This window comes from Typopeltis vanoorti, chromosome 12 (assembly GCF_054136105.1).
Source record: "Typopeltis vanoorti isolate ZY-2024b chromosome 12, IOZ_Tvanoo_1.0, whole genome shotgun sequence".
In the NCBI taxonomy this organism is placed as follows: Eukaryota; Metazoa; Arthropoda; class Arachnida; order Uropygi; family Thelyphonidae; genus Typopeltis; species Typopeltis vanoorti.
Genome location: NC_143560.1, coordinates 922,501 through 946,240, shown reverse-complemented (window position 1 = coordinate 946,240; position 23,740 = coordinate 922,501). Strand labels below are relative to the sequence as shown.

At 36.4% G+C, this 23,740-nt stretch overlaps 1 protein-coding gene across 2 annotated transcripts in view; it reads right to left on the bottom strand.

The window, feature by feature from the left end:
• Sec5 (exocyst complex component secretory 5) overlaps positions 1-23,740 on the bottom strand; it is a 584,315-nt gene that overhangs the window by 554,103 nt on the left and 6,472 nt on the right. For both annotated transcript variants that reach the window (XM_090401446.1, XM_090401447.1), the window contains exon 2: positions 4,644-4,820. In XM_090401446.1, the coding sequence (XP_090257572.1) occupies positions 4,644-4,820 (177 nt within the window). The remainder of the gene's footprint in view (positions 1-4,643; positions 4,821-23,740) is intronic.

The window sequence follows — 23,740 nt, the reverse complement described above, 5'->3', positions numbered from 1 at the left end:
AACTAGATGAACATACATTCATTCCTTCTTCAATCATTTCCATGATGATGCATATTTCTATTATTGACACAAATAACACTGTTGCTCTTAAAATACATATTCTCACCATTCCTCCTATCCTAGTCTTGTTTTCCTGACTCTCTGTGTTAGGTTTGATATCAATAATTTCTCCAGCTCCTGAAACCAAATACATTCAAGTATAGGCCATTCCTTTTTTACAAAGCAAGTTTTAATAAGGGAATACTGTGAGCAGACATATAAATACAAAATTAATAATGGAAAAACTCACGTAAAAAGATCATTTAATAGTATAATTTTTGCCTACGTGTCACAGGCATCTTCAGTACATTTTAAGCTAAAATTAAACAATAACTGACAATTCCAAAAAGCACCACCTAAGTAGCTAATGTAAGATAACTAAAAAGGTCAATAAATCTCCTAACTAAAAAAAAAAAAATTTTTTTTAATTATATATACAATAAAAAGTTAGGAAAGATTAGCTGATTTATAAAGTACTATCTCCCATGAGGGGGATAGACGTAAACCATCGGATCTGTTTAAGTTAGGATAGTGAAATAAAGTTTTACATGTTTCTTTATAAAGCCGTTTCATGAGGAACCGTCTTTTGTGAAAGACTCTTGTCTTTTTCCAATGAACTGTGTGTCTAGTGATGATGGTATGTTCTGCAAGTCCAGACTGTTCAGGTTCAAGGTACTGAATATAAGACTGGTGTTCTTTAGCAGAATAGAGGCAGATCTTCCTGTTTGTCCAAAATAAGATAATCCACAAGAGTAAGGAATCTGGTAGACACCTGGATAATTAAGATGTGGAAGCCTTAAGAGAAGTGAGAAAGGTGGAGATTTTTCTGAACGGTCGAAAGGTAACAAAAATATTCAGTCATTTTAAAACTTTTGCCTATATGTTCACTAATGCCTTGTACATAATGGATAGGAATGCACATTATTTCTTCTGTTTTGAAGATGAAGACATATTAAAACTACTCAAAGCTCTTTTGATGAAGGAATTCTTATATCCATTAGATATAAAGGAAGAAATAATATATTGCAGCTCTTTCTGTAATAGATCATCTGAAGAACAAAAGGAGTGGGCCCAATGAACCAGTATTTTAATAGTTCCTGCCTTTTGACTGAGATAGTGATGAGATTCAGCATGGATATAATGGCCTGTATGAGTCTTCTTTCTATAGACTGAGAAATGTAGGTTACCATCTGGCTGGCAAAGAATTCTTCTTATTGTACTATCTTCTATCGAAGGTCAGCGACCATCTTAGTGAACAAACTGCGCTCTTGTGCTAATCTGAGCAGTTGTGCACTGCTCTTTCCTGTCCATGTCTTGATGTTGTCAAACCATGATATTCTTTTTCTTCCTCTAGTTCCTTTGCCATCAATTCTTCCTACCAAAATAGTTTGTAGAAGTTGGTATTTGCTGTTTCTCATGATGTGGCCACGATATGATGTTTTTCGTTTCTTGATTATTTGTACAAGATGTTTAGCTTTGCCAATGGATTTTAAGACATCTTCATTGGTAATTTTTTCTGTTCATGATATCTTTAGCATTCTTCTGTATAGCCACATCTCAAAGGCTTCGATTTTCTTGATGGTTGTTGCCTTCAATTACCATGTTTCAACTCCATAGAGCAGAATAGACCACACGTAGCATTTCAGCATTCAGCATCTGACTTCCATGTTTAGGTCTTTATTGCAGAATAGTGTTCTCATTTTCATGAAGGACTGCCGTGCAACTTCAATCCTTGTCTTTATATCTATTTCTAGATCCCACCATTCATTAAGCCAGCAACCAAGATATTTATATCTTGACACTTGATCAATATTTTTCCCATTGAGTGTCAGTTTCATTGATGAGGCTGGATGTTTGCTGATGATCATGTATTTTGTCTTGTTGATGTTTATATTTATTTCCATTCTTTGGCTTTCTATGTATACTCTGTCAACGAGTTTTTGGAGATCCATAATGTTATCTGCAATTAGCACGGTGTCATCTGCATATTGTAGGTTGTTAACAATCTTTCCATTTATTGTGATTCCCTCTGGACATTCTTCCAATGCTTTTTTAAAGATTACCTCTGCATATATGTTGAACAGGAGTGGTGAGAGCACACATCCTTGTCTCACTCCTCTTTTGATGTTAATATCACTGGTGGTAATGTTGTCTAATTGAACGGTAGCTGACTGATTCCAATACAGATTTGTTATTAGTCTTATGTCTTGTTCGTCTAGCCTTATTTGTTGAAGGATTTCTATTAGGTTAGTGTGTCTGACTTTGTCGAATGCTTTTTCAAAATCTATGAAACACATAAAGACAGATTTCTGTTTTTCTATGCATTTTTGTATCAATATTTGGGTACAGAAAAGGGCCTCTCTAGTACCAAAACCATTCCGAAAGCCGAATTGTGTTTCACTTAGAGTTTCTTCACTTTTTCTATAAATGCGATTCTGAATTACTTTCAAAAATATTTTTAATGTTTGGCTCATTAGACTAATAAGTCTGAAGTCGCCACAGGAATTCGCTTTGGGTTTCTTTGGGATAGTGATAAATGTAGATTTGAGCCAATCTGATGGAAATTCATCACTTTCATATATTTTATTAAATAGTTTTTCAAGAAGTTTGATGTTATCTGGTTCTATTAATTTTAAAAATTCTGTTTGCACACCATCTGGTCCACTGGCTTTTCCTGTTTTACTTGTTCGTATAGCATTCTCTATTTCGCATTTCATGATTGCTGGTCCTTGAATGTTATCTTTTATATTTATAGGCTTCTGTCTAGTATCATTGAAAAGTTCTGTTACATATTTTATCCAAATCTGTGCTTTATTCTCTTCTTCTAGAACTATTTTTCCATTTTCATCTCTTAGAGACACTATTTGCTTTTTCCTGGCAAAGAATTAAAAAATCTAAAAAGGCTAACTGCTTATTTGATTCTACTTCTAAGGTAAACTGGATCCTTGGATGGAGTGCATTTAACTTTGAGAGAAACTGTTGAAGTTCATCAGAAAAGCCATTCCATATAGCAAAAATGTCACTGACATGAGTAGGTCTGGGTGAAATGTTGTCAAAGATACGTTGTTCAAAGTGTTCCATGAAAAAGTTGCGATAACAGGAGAAAGAGGATTGCTCATTGCTGTTCCCTCAATTTGTTGATACAACTTATTTTTAAAAGAAAAATAGCCAGAATGTATTGCAAAATCAAATATTTTTACAATGTCTGAAGGAAATTCCTGTTGCAGTAATTCAATGCTTTCAGATAAAGGAACATTTGTAAATAAAGAAACAACATCTAAACTGATCATGATATCCGAAACGCCCAAATGAAGATCTGAAATTTTATTTTTGAAATCCAATGTATTTTTTTATATAAGTATCAGTTCTTCTAGTTGAAGAAGTGAGTAAATTTGATAAAAATTTTGAAATTTTATAAGTGGGACAACTTATACAATCTACAACTGGCCTCAACGGAATGCCTGGTTTATGAACTTTTGGAAGACCATACAATCTAGGTGGACGACTGAAGAAGGTTTTAAGTTTTTTCTTTTGATCTTCATCCCATGTAGATACATTATCTATAAGAGAATTAAGTCTCTTCAATTGACTCCCAGTAGGATCCGATCTAAGATTGAATAAATTGAATAGTCTCGGAGTAATAGAGACATTTTTTCTCTCGTATTCCTTCCTATCTTGAATAACTACAGCCTTCCCTTTGTCAGCTTTTGTAATAATTAAATTATTATTATTCTTCAGTGCTTTAAATTCAGAGTAAGAAAGATTAGGATGAGGAGGCTTCGCATTAAAATGAATTTTCGCACATTCAAAACGTAACCTGTTGGCTGTTTTTTGGGATAAGGATCAAATACCTCTGTCTATGTATGTTATGAAAAAATCCATCAGGGACACCTTATTCGACGCAACAACAAAATCATGTCCTTTTGATAAAACAAAATGTTCACTGTCTGTTAGTGGATGTTTTGTTTTATTTGGCTAGAAGAACACCAGTCTTATATTCAATACCTTGGACCTGAACAGTCTGGACTTGCAGAACATGCCATCATCACTAGACACAGAGTTCATTGGAAAAAGACAAGAGTCCTTCACAAATGTCAGTTCCTCATGGAACGGTTTTATAAAGAAACATGTGAAACTTTATTTCACTCTCCTAACTTAAACAGATCCAATGGTTTACTTCTATCCCCTTTATGGGAGATAGTACTTTATAAATCAGCTAATCCTTCCTAACTTTTTATTGTATATATAATTTTTTTTTTTTAGTTAGGAAATTTATTGACCTTTTTAGTTATCTTACATTAGCTACTTAGGTGGGGCTTTTTTGGAATTGTCAGTTATTGTTTAATTTTAGCTTAAAATGTACTGAAGATGCCTGTGACATGCAGGTGAAAATTATACCATTAAATAATCTTTTTACGTGAATTTTTCCTTTATTAATTTTGTATTTTTTTACAAAGCCATTCTTCCCTCAGACTCGTTCTGCACATCCAAAACTCGCTAAACTTTCATTATAAATGAAGGCGTTATTCAATAGACTAAATATTCCATATATAGATATACCTTATATTATGGAAGAAAATTTAAATAAAAAAAATCGTATTTACCAATTGATTCTGACAAAACTCTGAATTGTACTGTACATGTTCCTCTGCCTCCAGAATGCGTAATAACTATAACTTCTCCTTTCATCCCAGCCTGAACTGCCCCACAGCGAGCCATTATTTTGCTAGATGATTTCCATTCTGCATACATTAAACAGTCCACACCACAGACTGTTAGACCTATATAAAATAGAAGAGAATATTCAGTATATCCATAACAGGTAATTATTAAATATAAAAATGCTGCTACAAGAGGTAAAATTACCAACAGAGAATTCCTATACACTAGAATTTTCTCTTTCAGAGGGAATTGCACACCTAAAAACTGATCAGCAAATCTGTGACATTCTAATGCAGTTGACGCTCACTAGAGCAGTTGAAAGGTCCTAACCAAATTGCCATAGGCTTAATAAATGATAAAAGAAATTCACCAGAGCAAACTACCATATTTATTAGCAACAAACTATTCCTGTGGTCCCTATGAATTTGCCATAATGAGAGTCAACTGTAAAAGGCTTCAGAGAAGAAAGTGAGATTGGATTTCTCAAGTTCAGAAAAATATTTGAAATTTAGAAAAGTTAAAACATTTCTCCCTGTAGTGGATGTTCCAGTTCAAAAATTAATACATAATCAACATTTATTTGGTCTAACAGAGGTGAACATGAATGTGCTTAACTTACATTGAACTAATGATAGAGTTAATGGAATAGATAGTGCCTCCATTCCCCATCCAACATGTTATACATCCAAATTACATAGTACCTAGTTGGTAGATGACTTTCATCACCCTGTGAAATACCACCACCTTGCTAAATGAGGACCTGAAGTGGTTACTACCATGTTTGGTTCCCAGAGAAAGGGTTCCAGTTTCTACCCCCCCACCACCACCATCACCACCTTCGACATACAGTTTGAGTAATACCTTTTGAGGGCATACTAAACATCTGTAGGGATCCAATATCCCTCCCCGTGCCATCTTTGAAGATATAGCAGTTAAGCAGTTCAGCAGGTTGCCAGTTGGTATATAAGACCAAATGGTAATGAGCACATTAGGAATGGCTAGTGACATTACCAGATGGTAACACATCTTTTAGGAAGCATTCAAATCAACAGGTGCATACCCTTGCTGCCAACTACACTGCCAGGCCATGGCTGGAGGGAGGCATATGTTATGGTATGTGGGGGTACTGTCAAGGCCATGTTGTGATTTGGAGACCTGATGCTCTCTGTATAAGCAACATGTTCAAGAGTATTTTAAATTAAAGTTGCCGAGAAATAAATGCTAAAGGAAATTCACAAGAACAAACTATTTACTACAACAAACTACATATATATTCTTGTTTAATCTTTTATCCAAGTGTAAGCAAACAAAATTTACACATGAAGTACCTTCATGACTGGGCTACTTGTATATAGAGGCTAATGACCACATATTAGCCGGCCTGGTTGGCCGAGTGGTTAGCATATCTGCTCTCCAGCCAAAAGGCTGCAGGTTTGAATCCCGCCATGGGTATGGATGTTTGCGATTGTCTGTGAAAATACTAGTGCTGGTGGTCAGTGGTAGATGCCGTTGGTGTAGTTGTGGTTAGTTGAAATTGATGGATTAAGTGGTGAAGATGGAGAGTTGTGGAGTGGATGCCCTCCCTTAATGAGTCTTTGCCAGCGTGGTTGGCTTAGTGGTAGCGTATCCGCTCTCCAACTAAAAGGCTGTGGGTTCGAATCCCAAAGTGGGCATGGATGTTTGTGATTGTCTGTGAAAATACTAGTAGTGGTGGTTGGCGGTAGATGGCATTGGTGTAGATAATGAAGGTAGTTGCAGTTGGTGGCTTGGTGGAGACGGAGAGTTGTAAAGAAAGTCGATTAGTCCTTGGACTCCCTGGGGGTGTTAAATAATAATAATAATAAATTGCCTCAGCCTCCCAAAATGCAAAGTACATATCCTTTTGGGCATGTTTTGAGTATTTACCATTTGCATTAAGGGATACTAAGGCAATTAATGTGAAGTCATTAGTTTCTATATATAAGCAGCCCAGACATGAAGATACTTCACATGCAAACTTTGTTTGCTTTCATTTGGATAAAGGATTAAACAAGAATATAATTTCTTGGCAACTTTAATTTAATTTATAACCAAGTGAAAAAAATTTTCAACAAGAGTTTATTTTCTCCCACTATATGTTCCCCTTTTCTTTTTCTCTTCGCCTTTATTGTAACAATAAACATGAAACTAAATAAGTACAGCGTCTCTGCAGTTAAACCAAAAAATAAACCCTCCCTCAAAAATTCCAAAAAAAATTTTAACTAAAAAAACACGCAAATTTTTTTTTCACATTCACTTTACAACATCTATGACATGCATCATTGTCTTCAGTCATCCAAACTTCATATTTCTGACTGAACCTCAAATTTCTACTAAAACAACCACAGCTCATCTTAGCTGTCTAAATTACATATATGAGGGAGGTCATAAGGGAGGCACTTGTGCTTCTGTGATTCCTTGCCAAAGAATGCAATTTTAATTTGTAAGTTTCTTTAAATTCATATAGAAATTTTCAACTTAATTTAACACTCCTTTTATTATTACAAACAACTTTATATGAAAGGAAGCCAAATATAATGTCTTTCATTCCCAACACTGTGAATAGCAAAAGGAATTAACCTAGAATCTCACTTTTCTTTTCTCCTGTGGCTTAAAATTTTGTTGCCACATTTTATTTCCTTCACCTGCTGCCTCTACCATTCTCCTAATTCTAAAAGTCATTCTGACTTCTTTCACCTCCTATCTTCAAAGCTCAATTTCATTCAATCAAAATTTTCAAACAGTGAAGTCATCCTTCTTGGTGATTTCAATGTCTACAATTCTAGTTAGCACTCTTTGTTGGAATTTCACTGACCAAGCTTGAAGAGAGGAAGAGATTTTTGCTGTAAACAATGACTTAAAACAGATCATCTCTCTCTCTCTCTACCAGAATTCCAAACAATTCTCTTCTTAACTAGTTCTCCTTCCAGGTACTCTGTTCAAGTGAGTGCTCCTCTTGATAATTCAGATCAAATTCTCATCTCATTTCTAGTGGAATGTCCCTCCTTCAGTCATTCAGAACCTCATGTACTCTGGCATTACAACAATGTCAAGTGGAAGGCAGGAGTGACTTTTACTCCTCCTTTCCATGGTCTGTTTTCATTCTTCAGATCCAGATGCCTATTTTCTGTAACAAGATTCAGATGCCTGTGATCTTGTTACAGAAATAATCCATATTGGAATGGAAACTTGCATTCCTCACCTGTTCAAATTTCCCAACCCATATCTAAACCACGGTTCTCCAAGAAGTGTGCCAGGGATGTCCAAGAACACAAACAGCCTTTGAACAAATGGCTTGGAAACCAAAACACCAGCTTCCTTCAAAGCCTGCACAGATGCCTGCAACACTTGTAAAACCACCATTAAAAGAGCAAAGTCTAAATTCAACAAGAATAAATGTCGAAAACTCATTGCTTATTCCACTGGCAGTCACAAGTAGGAACTTTATTCCCTAACACATTTACTATGTGTGACCACATAAACAAAAATCTTATAATCTTTAAATATAAAACCAATAAATAATTACATCAGTGATACATCTAAATTGAATGGACAAAAGTAGACTTTCAAAATAATTGCATAGTTATAAAATAAATGCAAAAAGAAAACAATGGCATGAGACCAGAACCACTTGGCCTAAAATCTTAGTATGAAGAAACAGTATTTGTCCTCTTTCAACTCTGTTTAGGATCCTCCTATTGCAACTCAACCAAAGACAGATAACTCTATTGCACATCACTAAAAATATACAGCAATATATCATCTAACTCAAAAGCCTTATTAACACTGCCATTTAGCATCTCACAGATTTCAGGTTTTACTCACTTCAGTCCCTATAGTATTTGTTTCCCTTCTGGGTGTTGCACAACACACACAACAACAACAGCATTCACACTACAGAATACAATGACAAAAGAGGAGGCAACAGAGCTGTTGCACAGACTGAATAAGAATTCAGCAATAGAGACTGATGGGATATCAGCATGGGTGCAAAAAGAGTGTTCAGCTGAATTGGCTATTCCTTTGACCAGGCAATATACTCTATCTTCATACGCATTCACTGCCACTTTCAACATTCACTCTCCATATAGAAGAATGGAGAGTGAATCCACATTCACTCTCCATTCACCCCACATATACCTGCTCAGTCTCCACTTCTCCATGTGGGTGAAGTGGAGACTGAGCAGGTACATGTGGGGTAAGCAGTGATAAAGGTGATTTGGTAGGTATAGTGGGGAAATCACAACCAACATATGGCTTGGATAGGACTGGCTATAGACCTAAAAATGAACCAGAAGTATCAGAAATAAAGGGGATATAATGGTTTCAGTGATTGAGTTTATTTGCCCCCAAATCATTGGAATAAGTAAAACATGGTTGAATGAAGATGATATCGTAATGGGAATAGAAATGGAAGGGTACAGTATTTCTCGCGAGGATAGAAAGGGCAGGAAGGGAGGGGGGGAAGAGTGCTGCTAATGATAGCAGGGAATTAAGTCCACATAAGGTAAACATGAAAGGGGGAAATAGTTGCATTGGTTATGAGGCAGTGTGGTGTAACGTGGAGGTTGAGAGGAAGACATATTTAGTTGGATGTTTCTATAGGCCTGTGAATGTGGAAGGTGGTGATGAAGAAATGTATAAACAACTTGGATTAGCGAACAAAGGAAGGGGGTATAGATTGATTATGGTGGTATAGATTGAAATGAAGAGATAACATTTGGGAATAAGGAAAATGAATTTCTCGAGTTCTTGATCTCATCATTTCATCAGAGGATGTAATCGTTAGAGGAGTTTCACGTTTTCTTCCAGTTAGTGAAAGTGATCATGAAGTAATCACCTGTGTTGTGGTTAGTCACATACAGATGTATGTGACTAGATGCAAGCTTAGGAGAGAACTTTGAGCTATAACATGGAACGAGGAGTTGAGCGGTAAGGAAATAAATGCTGCATGGGAACTTACAAAGAAATACATTACAGCATCAATGTATTCCAAAAGGCTGAATAAGATAGGTGTAAAATGGATGAATGTGTAGCTTAAGCATGAAATCTGGAAAAAGAAAGTACTTTGGAGGAAGTACAAGATGAATAATGGTAATCAGTCACATGAAGAATATAAAGAACAAGCTAGGAGAGTGACTCAGTTACTAAGTAACACAAAAGTAGAGTATGAGCAGAAATTGGAAAATCAGACTAAGAAACACCCTACAGAGTTTTTTTTTTTTTTTTTTTTTTTTTTTTTTAGATATGTGGCAAGTAGAAGGAAGAATGATCATGGAAAGATGAAGGGATGAAAGTGGTAGAATGGTAACTGCTGCAGAAGACATTGTTGAGGTATTCAGTGATCAATTTATAAGGGTGTTTCATCCTGATCAGGGTGGAATCATGAGAAACTTAAGAGTAGAAGACATAGGAGAGGATAGCTTAATTGTGAGTGAGCAGGAGGTATTTGAGGAAATAAATAACCTTGATATTAATAAGATGACAGGATTTTATGACATATCACCACACATCTTAAGGGAATGTTCCAGGGAACTGGCAGTAGCATTGGCATGCCTGTTTAATAAGTTTTGCAACAGCACAGGTTCCAAGGGAGTGGAAGGAGGGTAAAATTGTTCCACTGCATAAAGGCAATCATAAGGCTATAGCTTCAAATTATAGGCTGGTCTGTATATCTGGAGTTGTGAAGGTCCTGGAGAGATTGGTGAGAAGTAGGATACAGAAATGGGTTGATAACAGCAGTATTCTCTGTGGTTATCAGCATGGGTTTGTTAAGAGGAGATCATGTTTCACTAACTTACTTATGTACTATAACAAGGTGACAAATATCTTGGACAAGGAAGATGCATATACAGTGCTGTACTTGGATTTTGCAAAGGCTTGTGATAGACTGCCATACGACAAGCTCTTAAATAAATTGAAACAGATGGGATTGGATAACAGACTTCTGTGTTGGATCGGTGACTGGCTGTCGAATAGGTATCAGAAAGTTGTATATGGGGGTGCAGTATCTCGAAAGAGAAAGGTCACCAGTGATGTACCAGAGGGGTCAGTTTTGGGGCATTGTTGTTCAATTTGCATGTTAATGATACTGGGTTGGGCTTAACCAGTGATATCCAGATGTTTGTGGATGATGCAAAACTGGGGAGAGCAATGCACAGTCAGGCTGATATTAATGCCTTACAAGAGGACTTGAATGGATTGCATGAATGGGCAGGTAAGTGGAGCTATCAGTTCAATGTTGCCAAGTGTAAGGTTTTGAGATTTGGTAAACAATGATGGGATGCTTTAACAGAAGTAGAGGAGATGAGAGATCTAGGCATGATGGTGGACAAGGACCTGAAATTCAAGGGCCACATTGCACAAGTTGTGAAGGCATCACATCGAATAATGGCAATGATGTGGAGAACCCTGACATGCAGAAACAGAGAGGTTATGATTCCATTGTATAAGGCTTTGATCAGGCCTCATATGAATTATTGTGCTCAGATTTGGTTGCCGGGTTTTCATAGTGATGAGGATATGTTGGAAAGGGTACAGAGAAGATTCACAAAAGTAGTCAGTGACAGATTGAGAGAATGTAAGTTGCAGAGCCTCGTGAATAGGAGGAGGGGGGGGGGATATGATTGAGACATATAAGCTGGTCAGAAGAGATTTTTCATAGAATGGGTGATGGGGAGTAGAACAAGAGGCCATTGCTAGAAACTGTATAAGGAGGGTGTGAGCAAAGGAGTGAGAAGCAGGTTCTTTACATGGAAGGTGGTTGGTGAGTGAAATGCACTGCCTGAGTGTGTTGTGGATGTGGACACATTGAAACAGTTTAAGATGTGGTTGGATGAGCACATTGTATGATGTTATACCCTGATAAGTTGGAATATTAAAGTTTCATCTTATCATTGTATAACAGAGCGAACACCCGATAAGAAACATTAAAATATGCTTGGTATCTAGGTATGAGTAGTTCTGAATACAATAATAAGAAAAGAAAAGAAAGAATTTTAAAGTAATGAGATGTTATTTACTTGTATAAAAGAAAAGAATATGTAGGAAAAGTGTGCAAATATTATGTGTATAATTTAATACTGAATTAAGTTCGACATTATCTTTAGTGTGAATTAACCCTTGTGAATATACGTATAAGAACCAGACCCAATACAATCTGGGTAAACGTAAGCTTGAAGTTCCAGGGGGGGGCAAAGCATCAGTTGTCCCAAGCGGTCTCGTGCTCACGGAACGTGCTTAGAAGCGGCAGGAGACACTCGGACAGTAGGCACACGTGACGGAAAATTCTTCGTGTCATGTGAATGGCCAAAGTTATGGTGATGGCCGTTAGGGAGGAAGTATAAAAGGGTTAGAAACCCCCCCCCCTCTCTCTTGTATCCTGTGTTCGCCAGGTAGTTGATCAGAGCTCTGGGTGTAGGTCCATTGCTGGCATGCGATAGGTCGAGTTTTCAGCAGGAAATCTAATCCCGCGATACTGCAGCAGGCTAGGCTATGCCACGTGGAACGTCGAGGAATGTACGTCTCTGAAGTGCTGTGATAATGGAAGTCAAGGAGATTATTGCGTTCAGACATCGATGATCGGAAGGAAAGGAATAAAAGAGTATAGATAAGTAGACAATTTATTATTTGATATGTGTGAGAGTCCAGAAATTAATATTGTGTAGAACTTTAATGAAAAGAGACTCAGAGATAGCAATTAAGAGAGACTGCATGAGAAATTACTTGTTTGTTGTAGAAGATTATGAACGGATAGACACTGTATGAATCTGAATATTATGCATAGTTAAGAATGTTTAAACAGGATTTAATCTATAGAGTAAAAGTTGACTGAGATTGTAAAGATATAGATTAAAGTGTAAGAAATGTTATGTGTAGAGTAACTTAGGTAGATTGAATTTTGATGGGGTTTTATGTGAAAGGTATAAGCGTTATCAGATATGAATTATTCCTTAACTAGATTTTGAATGGATCCTTTCTAATTTTGTATTGTTAACAGTATGTACATTATGCTAAATAAACCTTGTTGTTCTTTAACCAATTTTGTCTCTTTATGGAATTCGATGCACCACTTGTTAATTTAGTTACGAATCTGGGTGGGAGATATATAGAAAATAATTCACAGTCACGATTGCATATCTCGTGTTATCTTTGTTCACTTTTTACCAACTTCTTGATTAACATTCTAATTAATCTAAAGTCCTAAGTGGCGCAGCTTAAATAAATAAATTTTCTTAAGACTTAACGAGAGGTTGGTAACGAAGTGTCTGCCACATAGGTTTTGGCTCGACCCTTGGGCTATTCCTTTGTGACCCAGAGATACCACGTGCCACACACACTGGCCAGACATTAAAGAAATCAAAAGATATAAGAATTTATGAGAAAGGGGCATGACACAACAATGAAATAGTGAGTACTTCTCACGATGAGTCTCTGACTCCATGGAGGTCAAATGTTAATAATAATAATAATTTAAGTCTCAGAACAGGGAAGATTCCACAGGAATGGAAAGAATGTATGGTAATCCTATTGCACAAGGGTGGTACAAAGACTGATATATCCAACTATCGACCAATCAGTATCTCAGGAGTGATGGTGAAGATTTTTGAAAAATTGGTTAGGACTTGCATTCAGAAATGGGTTGAAACCGAATCTCTACTTTGCAATGAACAGAATGCGTGTACTAAGGGAAGGTCATGTTTTAGCAACTTGCTCATATTTTATAATAAGTTGCCATTGACTCAACAAAAGGAATGGATACACTATGATACTTTTGAATTTTGCTAAAGCTTTTGACAGAATTCTGTGTGGAAGAATGTTGCATAAACTGGAGAATATCAGTTAGGATTATAAAATATTAGCATGGATAAGAGGATGACTGACTGATAAATATCAAAAAGTAGTATACGGGGGATGTGAGTCTACAAGATTTAATTAAATAGTGGTATACCATAAGGATCAGTCCTTGGTCCACTGTTATGTAATCTGTACATTAATGATATTGGGAAGGATTTGACAGGCAACATACAGCTATTTGCTGATGATGATGCAAAGATAGGTAGGGTAATCAGGAATGCTGCTGATAATATACAGTACCTGCAGAATGATCTGAATAGGGTGGAATTGTGGGCATGAGAAAAGGGATGTCAGCTCAATGTCAGTAAATGTAAAGCCATGCACTTGGATGTGATTAGATATCCAATGTCATATTGTAAAACCTCACATGATTAATGTTGCATCATGTTAATTTTTAAAGGTTGTCTGTAGAAAAAAGTATACAAAGAATTATCAATATAAATTAACTAAATTCTTTGGTATGTCATAACTTTGTTACGAAATTCTGTGTTAATCAAATTAGTGTTGCATGAATTGTGACGTCAACATATCCCAATGTTAACATGACTCCGAGATGGGAATCTTGAGAGGCTTAGTGTAGCATGCATGCGCGTACTACATGATGTCCAGAGCTATAAAAGCTCTTGCATTAGGGGAGTATCTTGGGGCTTTTGATCCTTTTTCCCCTGGGATCACGACCAAGTAAGGTCTACTGTCGGTCACTGAAGCATCTCACGTGAGGAGGTCAGCATAAGTTGTCACTGAGTGATTGGCAGAGAAAGCAATCGTCAAATGGCCGAGGTCGCCATATTGCTTTATGAATGGAATTCAGAGGATATAGAATATCAATGATATATACAAAGAAAACAGAGGGAAAGAAAAAACAGGCATACAGCCAGAAGAAAAGGAACATTATCACGTAGACAAAGGAATCAAATGAGGACTGTCCTAAAAGAATGAAGTATATTGAATTTAACTTGTAAGTACTTAGAAGGATATATAAATACTTCCAGACAATTCATATAATGTGTCCTTGTTCCATATTCAATTGCACTAATATAATATTCATGATATAATTGAATAAGTATCTATGATAAGAGTAAGTGACCTGCTACATGTATGAACATAAGTTAATGTAGAAATAAGCTACGGTTGGCTAATAGATGCTTAATGAGTAACAATGACTAGTAAGTTGTACTAAATTATATACAGGTTAAGAGATAGTTCTCCTACAATCATGACATTTCTATGTTCTAGATATATTCAAATGGAATTGTCTGACTGGTAATTTCTTTGTATCCATGCTCATATATATATATATATATATATATATATATATATATAGAATGAACACCGTAAGTAGATTTCGTGGCTTAATTAAATTAGTTTGTGAAACAACACATCGAAGATGATTTGTCAATGCACTAATCCCAAAAACTATGAACCTGCATGTATCTGACAAATGAGGGGTAATTTAACTGAAGTCAATAATCAAATAAATTTTTTAAATTACAAAGTGTGAGCAATAGTAGGAAAGCCAAAGCATAAAGTAAGAGTTATACAACAAAAAAATAACTAAACATAGATAAAGTAGATATAACAGTACTATATTGGTGGGATTATGTTAGAAAAAACTGATCTTGGGGTGTTAGTAGATAGCATGTTGAAGTTCAGGGACCATGTAGCCAAGACTGCAAATACAACTCAAAAGATAATTGCAATGCTGAAATAAACTAACTTGTAAAGATAAGGATGTCATTTTGCCTCTTTACAAGACCTTCATAAGACCTCACTTGGGATATTATGCACAGGTCTGGTCTCCTGGTTTCTGTTGTGATTCTGATACAGTAGAAAGTGTGTTAAAAAATGATATCAGGATCAAGGTATACTGATTATGAAGACAGATTGAGAATTTGTAGACTGCAGACACTAGCAAACAGGAGAAAGAGGGGAAATATGTTGAGACTTACAAACTTCTGAAAAGTCATACAGGATTTCAGTTTATGGAATTTTTCATTTTATGGAGGGTGGAAACTGAGAATGAATACCGCTAAAAAGGGATTGAGGGCTAGATTTTTCTCTCATAGGGTGGTATATGATTGGAATGGATTGCTATTAGATGTGATGTGTGCAAACAGTGTGAATGAATTCAAGATTAAGTATGATAGCTGGTGCATGTAGTATGTGGCCTCCCTTGAGTCCCTGACTCCCTGGAGTTCTCATTAATAATAACAATAATAATAAAAATGCTCATTAAGTAATTCCACTAAATCTTCTGCAGTGATTGTCATTACAAGCCACTGGTTTCACCCTTCCATAATCATTCTTTCTCCTGCTGTCACATAGCAGAAGTGTATTAGACTACGTAGCCAATTTTATCTCATACTTCACTTTTTCTTTTCTTAACAAGCTTATTACTTTTTTTAGCCTGCGTTCTGTATCTTTCATGTCTTTGTCTGTTATCTTCTATCTCTTCCACAGCATACATTCTGCTACTACCTTATTTATTCATCTGAATAGTGGCATGTGATTATGATGCACTCTATGTCAGGTGTATTCTAACTAATTCCATGCCCTGTAAACTTCTTTTCCTTGAAGTTTCACTCTATGTTAATGATTTCAACTTACTACTCCTGGCTAACATATATCCCATCTTCATTAAACCTTTCTGCTGGCCTGGTTGGCTGAATGGTTAGCATATCTGCTCTCCAACCAAGAGACTGAGGGTTCAAATCCATGGCATGGATGGGCATGGATGTTTGTGATTGTCCTACTCACTGTTTACCATATGTACTGCTGTAACCTATGTCCTGGTGCAGTATGACCTTTGATGTCTTTGTGCCATAAAAATCAAATCAAAATAATAATAAAAATCCGAACCTTTCTCTGCTCAGTCAGCTTCCAACGTCAGTATCTCATAGCTTTCAAACAACAGCAATAACACATTCACGACTGGATCCTGCAAGGGAACCATCAAATTCAACACACTAAAATAAATACTGCTTCCATCAAATGCTACTAAGGTACTTATTTCTTAGAAATTATTTTTTTTTTTTTTTCTTTCATATGGTCTCTTATTTATATTCCAAATTCTCATAATTAAAATTCTCCATTACATTACTTTAGAACTTCTTGTTCTATTTTTAAAGATTATACCAATTTGTCCAAATATTTCACAATTATTGCTCTCTATACTCTCAGATCTATAACATCTTTCTAGATATACTATTTGCTTCAATCTCACACCAAATAGTCTCAGAGCCATCTTATACTGTCACTTTTCCACCTTCTCCCTAGCATGCACAATTCCTCTACTAGCAATAAACAATATCCTGCTCCTCCTCTCCTTCCCAAAATATTCTATCCAATTATTTACATTCCTGCTTATATATCATCCTCATTGAACTAAGTTTTGCTTATACCATAGTCGATAGTCAGCCAAACTTAATCAATGGCAAAATCTATGCACTTATTTCTGATACTCTTGCATTAGCATACAAACATAATGTGCAGTTCTATAAGCCAATCTTATGTCATTTTTCTTTTGTAGTAAATCATTAGACCACAGCCTCATCAACCCTTCCTTTAAATCCCATGTTACCAATCTGGTTACAAGACCATCCCACCTACAAGAATTCTCTTCACTATTTGCTTTATGCTATATCTATAGGTTGTATTTCCCTCTTCCTTGCTCTCTTCTACTTCCTTACTCTGACATTGCTGCCTCTTTCCTGTTTTTTCACTCTCTCATCCTTATGTCCACTCCACCCATCCTTCCATAACCCACTTTTTATGCTCCTCAATCTCTTTCTCTCTCTGATCTTTACCCACACTCACTTGTTCATACTTCTATGCATTCTCCCTCATATTCAATAGCAGTCACCCCAAATGTCAACACAACACTCATTAATACTTTTTAAACTCTTTTAAATCACTCCAACTTCGCTTCAAAGATTCTCCATACATTCTAACTGTATGCCTTTTGTTTAACTCAACTCTATTTGATTTAGAAAAAAGTGATCAGGATACAGCCATCATACCATTCAGCTGCCACAACAACTTTCCCAAGCACCTTCACCCACCCATCCCCCAACTTCTCTGACCACCTACAACCTGCACTAATTCCTCAGCCTATTTGTTTTCATCAAAGCTTCAGGCAAGGGCTGAAGCTTTGATGAATTGCACTGGGCTACTATGTGCAATATATCTCATACGCTGTCTTATTTATCACATCTCTGATAATCAAATCACCATGCATTAATGCAACTGCCTGAAAGAGTGTCAGTTATTGAAATTCAGCTAGGTCTTCTACAAACGAAGGTGAAATGGGAAGGGAGAAATTCTGATATGATGATATCAATATAACACATAAAACTGTGAAGTGGGGGTGCTTAAGGATCAAAGCTATATAACTGAGAGGAGACCTCCACATAGCCCTTAAAGGAATGCAGAGATCCGACCAAGGATTCTAACCTAATGTCCAATCCTCACCTTTTCGTGGTGCACCCTGTTAGGTTACCTGGATACTGAACGGACGAGGATGGGCTGGCAATTTGGGATTTAGATGACCAAATTGTATTCTTATTGGATTAAATCAAAATTTCATGCCGGTTGGGGCATCGCCCGGTTAAACAAGGCCCCCCGTTATTTTCGCCTGGGAACCATGTCAAACAGCGATAAGTCAGCTACTGGAACAAATCTGAAACACACCCCAACTCAACATCACCAGAGTTCAAGATCGGTACTATCAACATAAGAAGCCTGAATGGCAAAGAAATGGAGCTAGCTGAGGAACTGAATAAGTACCAGATCGACATAATAGGGGGTGACTGAAACAAAAAGACAAAAACTGGTGAATCTTTCTGAGCAATAAACACAAAATGTTATATTCAGGCAATGACAATCAAGGAAAAGAAGGTGTAGCCATAGTATTCAACACTAAATACGAGGCTAATCTTCTTGAATGGCAAGCAGTGTCAAGTAGAGTGATTTGGGCAAATATCAGAATGGGGAACTGGACAAAGACACTTATTTGTGCCTATGGTCCCACAGAAGGCTCTACTAAGGCAGAAGTGGAGGAATTTTTTGAGGTTCTAGAGAAAGCTACTGACACAATGAAAAAGGAAAAGTTGGTCCTTGTTGGGGATCTACATAGTAGAGTAAGAAATGATTGAGAGACATACAAACTTATTTTTGGAAAATTTGGAGAAAAGAACAAAGCAAATAATAATCGCAAATACCTGTTGGATTTCTGCTCAGGACATGGACTGGTTATTACTAACACCATGTTCCAACATAAAAATGTGCACAAATTCACATGGAGAGAAGAGGCTAGGAATAAGAAAAGTCTCATTGACTATGTTATTGTTTATAGTGATATTTTTTCCCTGGTGCAGGACACCAGAGTGTACAGAGGATTTGAAATTGGAAGTGATCACTATTTAGTCTTGAGCAGAATAAAATTAAATTTATATTGAAAAGAAGAACATGTAAGAAAGTTTTAAAGCGAATAAAAGTTGAGCAGCTCTCAGATGTGAACTGTAGACTAAAATACACAAACATGATTGAAGAAAAAATGAAAGAGTTTGAGAACAGGAACCAAACCTTGGAGATTCAGTGGCACGCCCTGAAGAAAATACTGATTGATTTAGCCAGGAGGCATGTGGTGAGGTTGTCTTTAAGGATAGAAAAATCAGAACTCCACAGTGGACACAGGAAGTTACAGAGGCAGTGAAAGAAAAGAAGAAAGCATATCAAAAGTTCCTGGTAAATAAGTCAGCTTGTACTCTAGAGAATACAGACACAAATGTAAGAAAGCTAAACGCTGTGTAAAACTGGTTAAACAAATGCCATGGGAGGACTTTGGTAAGAACATAGAAAATAAATATCAAGAAGGTTTTAAGATATTCCAGAGGTTGTTGAAGAAGTTTAGAAATGGAGGAAAGAGTGCTGTAAAAGGAATTAGAGATGATAAAGGTGACATGAAAACAGGAGAAAAAGATATCCTTGAAGTATGGAGTAATTACTTCGACAAATTGCTAAATGAAACAAGCAATGATAACAGCACAGTGGTAAAAAAACACTGATCAGGCATGCAGTCAGGAATACATATCCATACTTGAAATAGAAAAAGCCATCTAAAGCCTGAAATGTGGAAAGACAGCTAGATGACATTTGACCAGAAACACTCAAGTATGGAGGTATAAAAGTCTTATAGTGGTTTCACTATATAGTTCAGAAGGCCTGAAAAGAGGGACGAATTCCAGATGATTGGAGTAGAACGATTGTGGAAGAGAAGCTTGGTGAAGAACAAGCTGGATTCAGGACAAACAGAAGCTGTCAGGATCAGATTTTCACTTTACACGACAAATACTAGTAGCAAGGCTTATACGTTGGTCATACATAACTGGTAATTAGTTTACGGAATTAACAACACATATAAAGTATATTAATTAAAGGTAACTTTAATAAACAACTTCTATATTTTGGCAACGTCACGCTGCCATCTTCAGGAACATAAAGATATGGTATGTGCAAGTAGGCACTAACAAAAGCAAATGAGGAAGAAAGCAAGAAACTAATATTGTTCCTAAAGTCCTAATGGTGCCTTCTGGTGGGCTAATAATAGAGCAAGAAATGATTGGGGTAGTTTCATGCACCCAAATTTGTTGAGGTTAGGAACATTTTTTAGAGCTGTTGAAGATTCCTTGAATAATCTTTCGTATTTAAACTTGCTGCGGTGTATTATTTTTGTTTTCTTCCAACGAATTCTATGGTGGGTATCTAAGGCATGGTCTGCCAGCCCAGAGCGGCTGTACTGGTGAAACCGGATGTAGTCTTTGTGTTCTGAAATCCTGATATTTGTTGTTCTGCCTGTTTGGCCAAAGTAGGACAATTTGCAGCTGCAAGGGACCTGGTATACACTAGGTAGGTCTAGGGGAAGTGGTTGGTCTTTGGTAGAGCAGATAAGGGATGCCAACTTTTTATATGGTCTGTAACAAGAAGTAAGGTCATATTTTCTAAGGATATTGGTTATTTTCTCAGAGGTGCCCTGGATGTAGGGGATGGTGATAGATTTGGTGTAATCTTTATTGTGGAGGGGGGGGTTGTGGTTTACTGGTTTGAGTATTTTTTGGATTTTTTTGGGGTTATAGCCATTGGCTAAGAAAGTGTTGTGGATGTGGTTTAGTTCAGTAGTTAGGGCCTTGTCATCTGAGCAGATTAGTTTTGCCATGTTATATAGTGTTTTTATAACCCCATATTGTTGTGAGGGGGGGGGGCAGATTGCTGGTGAATGTATCTGCCAGTATGGGTGGGTTTTCTGTAAACAGAGAAAACCAAAGATCCATCAAGCTGGCGGGTGATTAAAGTGTCTAGGAAGGGGATGGTGTTTTTTTCCTCTTTTTTTAAGGTGAACTGGACTCTGGGGGTGTTGGTTGTTTAAGTGTGTTAGGAAGGAGTGGAGTGAGGCGGAGCCATGTGACCAAATAGCGAACACATCATCCACGTAACGAAGCCAAATAGTGGGTTTTTGTGGGGCAGAGTTTAAAGCTTTCTCTTCAAAGGTCTCCATAAAGAAATTGGCCAAGGGTGGGGAAAGTGGTGAACCCATGGCTGTCGTCCCCTCTATCTGTTTGTAGAACTTTCCTTGCCAAACGAAATAGCCTGATTTCATTGTGAACTGAAATAGGGCTGAGATATCGGGAGGAAACTTGGCTTGGATGAGCTCTAGGGTTTCTTTGAGTGGGACATTAGTGAATAGGGAGGAGACATCAAAACTGACCATTATGTCAGTGTGTTGGAGTGAGAGGTTTTCTACACTGGCTTTAAAGTGGGTTGAGTTTTTTTGTGTGTGTTGCCATGGTGTGTTCCTCATTTGCTTTTGTTAGTGCCTGCATGCACATACCATATCTTTATGTTCCTCAAGATGGCAACGTGACGTTGCCAAAATATAGAAGTTGTTTATTAAAGTTACCTTTAATTAATATACTTTATATGCGTTGTTAATTCTGTAAACTAATTACCAATTACGACAAATAGTTGAGAAATCATGGGAATATAACAAAGATCTGTATTTGAGTTTTGAATATTGGGGCATTATATTAAGCAATACTTAGTCTTTATTTGAGTTGTAAATCAGCAGTTAGAATTGAAGGAAGCACAGGAAGGTGGTTTAATGTTAATTCTGGTGTCAGACATGGATGTACATTATCTCCTCTGTTATTCATTATCTATATGGATCACATTATGAAGGAAAGTGGTATTAAACCTGATATCATAATTGGAGATTCTCAGCTCTTTGCTTTATGTGAATGATGTTACACAGGTATCCCTTGCATAATGCGGATTTGATTATCGTGGCGAAATTAATTGTGGCAATCCCTTGATATACGCAGCAAGAGCTTTGATTAATGTGCCTTTAAATTTACCACTCAAAATCATGCTCACGCCACAAGGCTGCTAGCCTCGTGGTCATCTAAATTCTCTTAATGATCTGTATGAGAATGAGAAAGTTTTATTTTTCCCACCAAATATGACATCACTGCTACAACCCACGGACGTCATTGAAACTTTCAAAGCCTATTTTCTTAAAAACATATTCTCCAAACAATGGAAACAACAAAGGGAGAAAATGCGATCACGCTCCACGAATTTTGGAAAAACATTTAACATTAAACACGCAATTGAGAACATTCGTGACTCGTGGGATCAAGTGTCTTCTAGTTGCATGAAAGCTATTTGGAAAAACCTTCTGCCAGAATGCGCTAATGACGTAGGTTGTTTTCAAAATCCTGTGAACAACGTGGTCAAAGAAATCATTGCAATTGGTGAAGACCTTGGTTTTGATGGTGTTGATGCAGATGTTGAAGAATTATTGTATTCAAATTCAAAAGATTTCAGTGATAACGATCTTCTTGAAATTGAACAATGCACATATGAAGACAACGAACAAATGGAATGTGAAGATGAGATTCCAAAGGAAATAACAGTCAAAGAACTGGATGGAATATTTCACAGTTTAGAATCGCTTAAGCAGCAAGTACTGGATATGGATCCAGATGTTAATCGAAGAATGCTTGTTTGCCGAGGTCTAGAGAGTCATTTTACTTGTTATCGTAGAATTTATGCATAAGAAAAAAACTAAAACTGTTCAAACGACTCTTTATAACTTCTTTTGATTAAAAAAAATTGCAGTAACTAATGTAGGTACAAGTATTTATTAAACATTTACTTTGCATTTTTTATCTTTCCTAAAAGAGTACCATATAAAAGGAATTATTAGTACAGTAATCAATCAGGGATGAATTGTACTTTTTACCATTGATTATTAGATTTGATTAACGCGATTTTGATATATGCGGTAACATCGAGCCGTTAATTGAGCGATACCTGTACTTCTAAATAAATCTGCTACAAGTCTGCAAGATTCCCTGACTAAATTGAATAACTGTTGTAATAGATATGGTATAAAGGTCAGCATTAAAAAGACAAAGACAATGAAAATGGGAAGAAACATTGAAAATATCAACTGCATTGTGAATGGAGAATCTATAGAACAAGTAAAACATTTCAGCTACTTACAGCGGTGTGTTGGGACCGGCTCACACTGGCTCGTGTGAGCCGGTTGTTAAAATTTTTCAAATTTAGCGAGCCGGTTGTTAATGCTTTTAAGTCGGGTGAGCTGGTTATAAAAATTCTTTATGAAAGGATAGATGATGAATAGTGGTATATACTTTTAATTGTAAATATTTTGAAATTGTATAATAAACACATATATTATTATCAAAAATAAATGCATAAAGGAGAATACACAAAACACAAACTAAATTTATGAACGAGAATTTGGAAACGATTTTATTTCTAAACAATGTCTGTATTCATTAAAACACAAACACGTTATCAAAACTCCCGAACTGGGTATTGGAATAAACAATAATGCCTTATTTTTCGGTGAATTTCCAAGAACTTGCAACATTGAGTTCTTGGAAATGCAACATTGTTGCACTATCGATAAGTACAAAAATTCATCGCGAAGGTTACAGTCTCTGGTCATTTGATCGACTACGAGTGGTAATATTAGTGTTACATTTTTTTGTTCAGGATTTCATTTGATAATAGGCGAGTTGTAGGTAATATACGAAAATTTTCTTTAATATATGTTTTTATTTCAGTTTTTTTCTTTGCA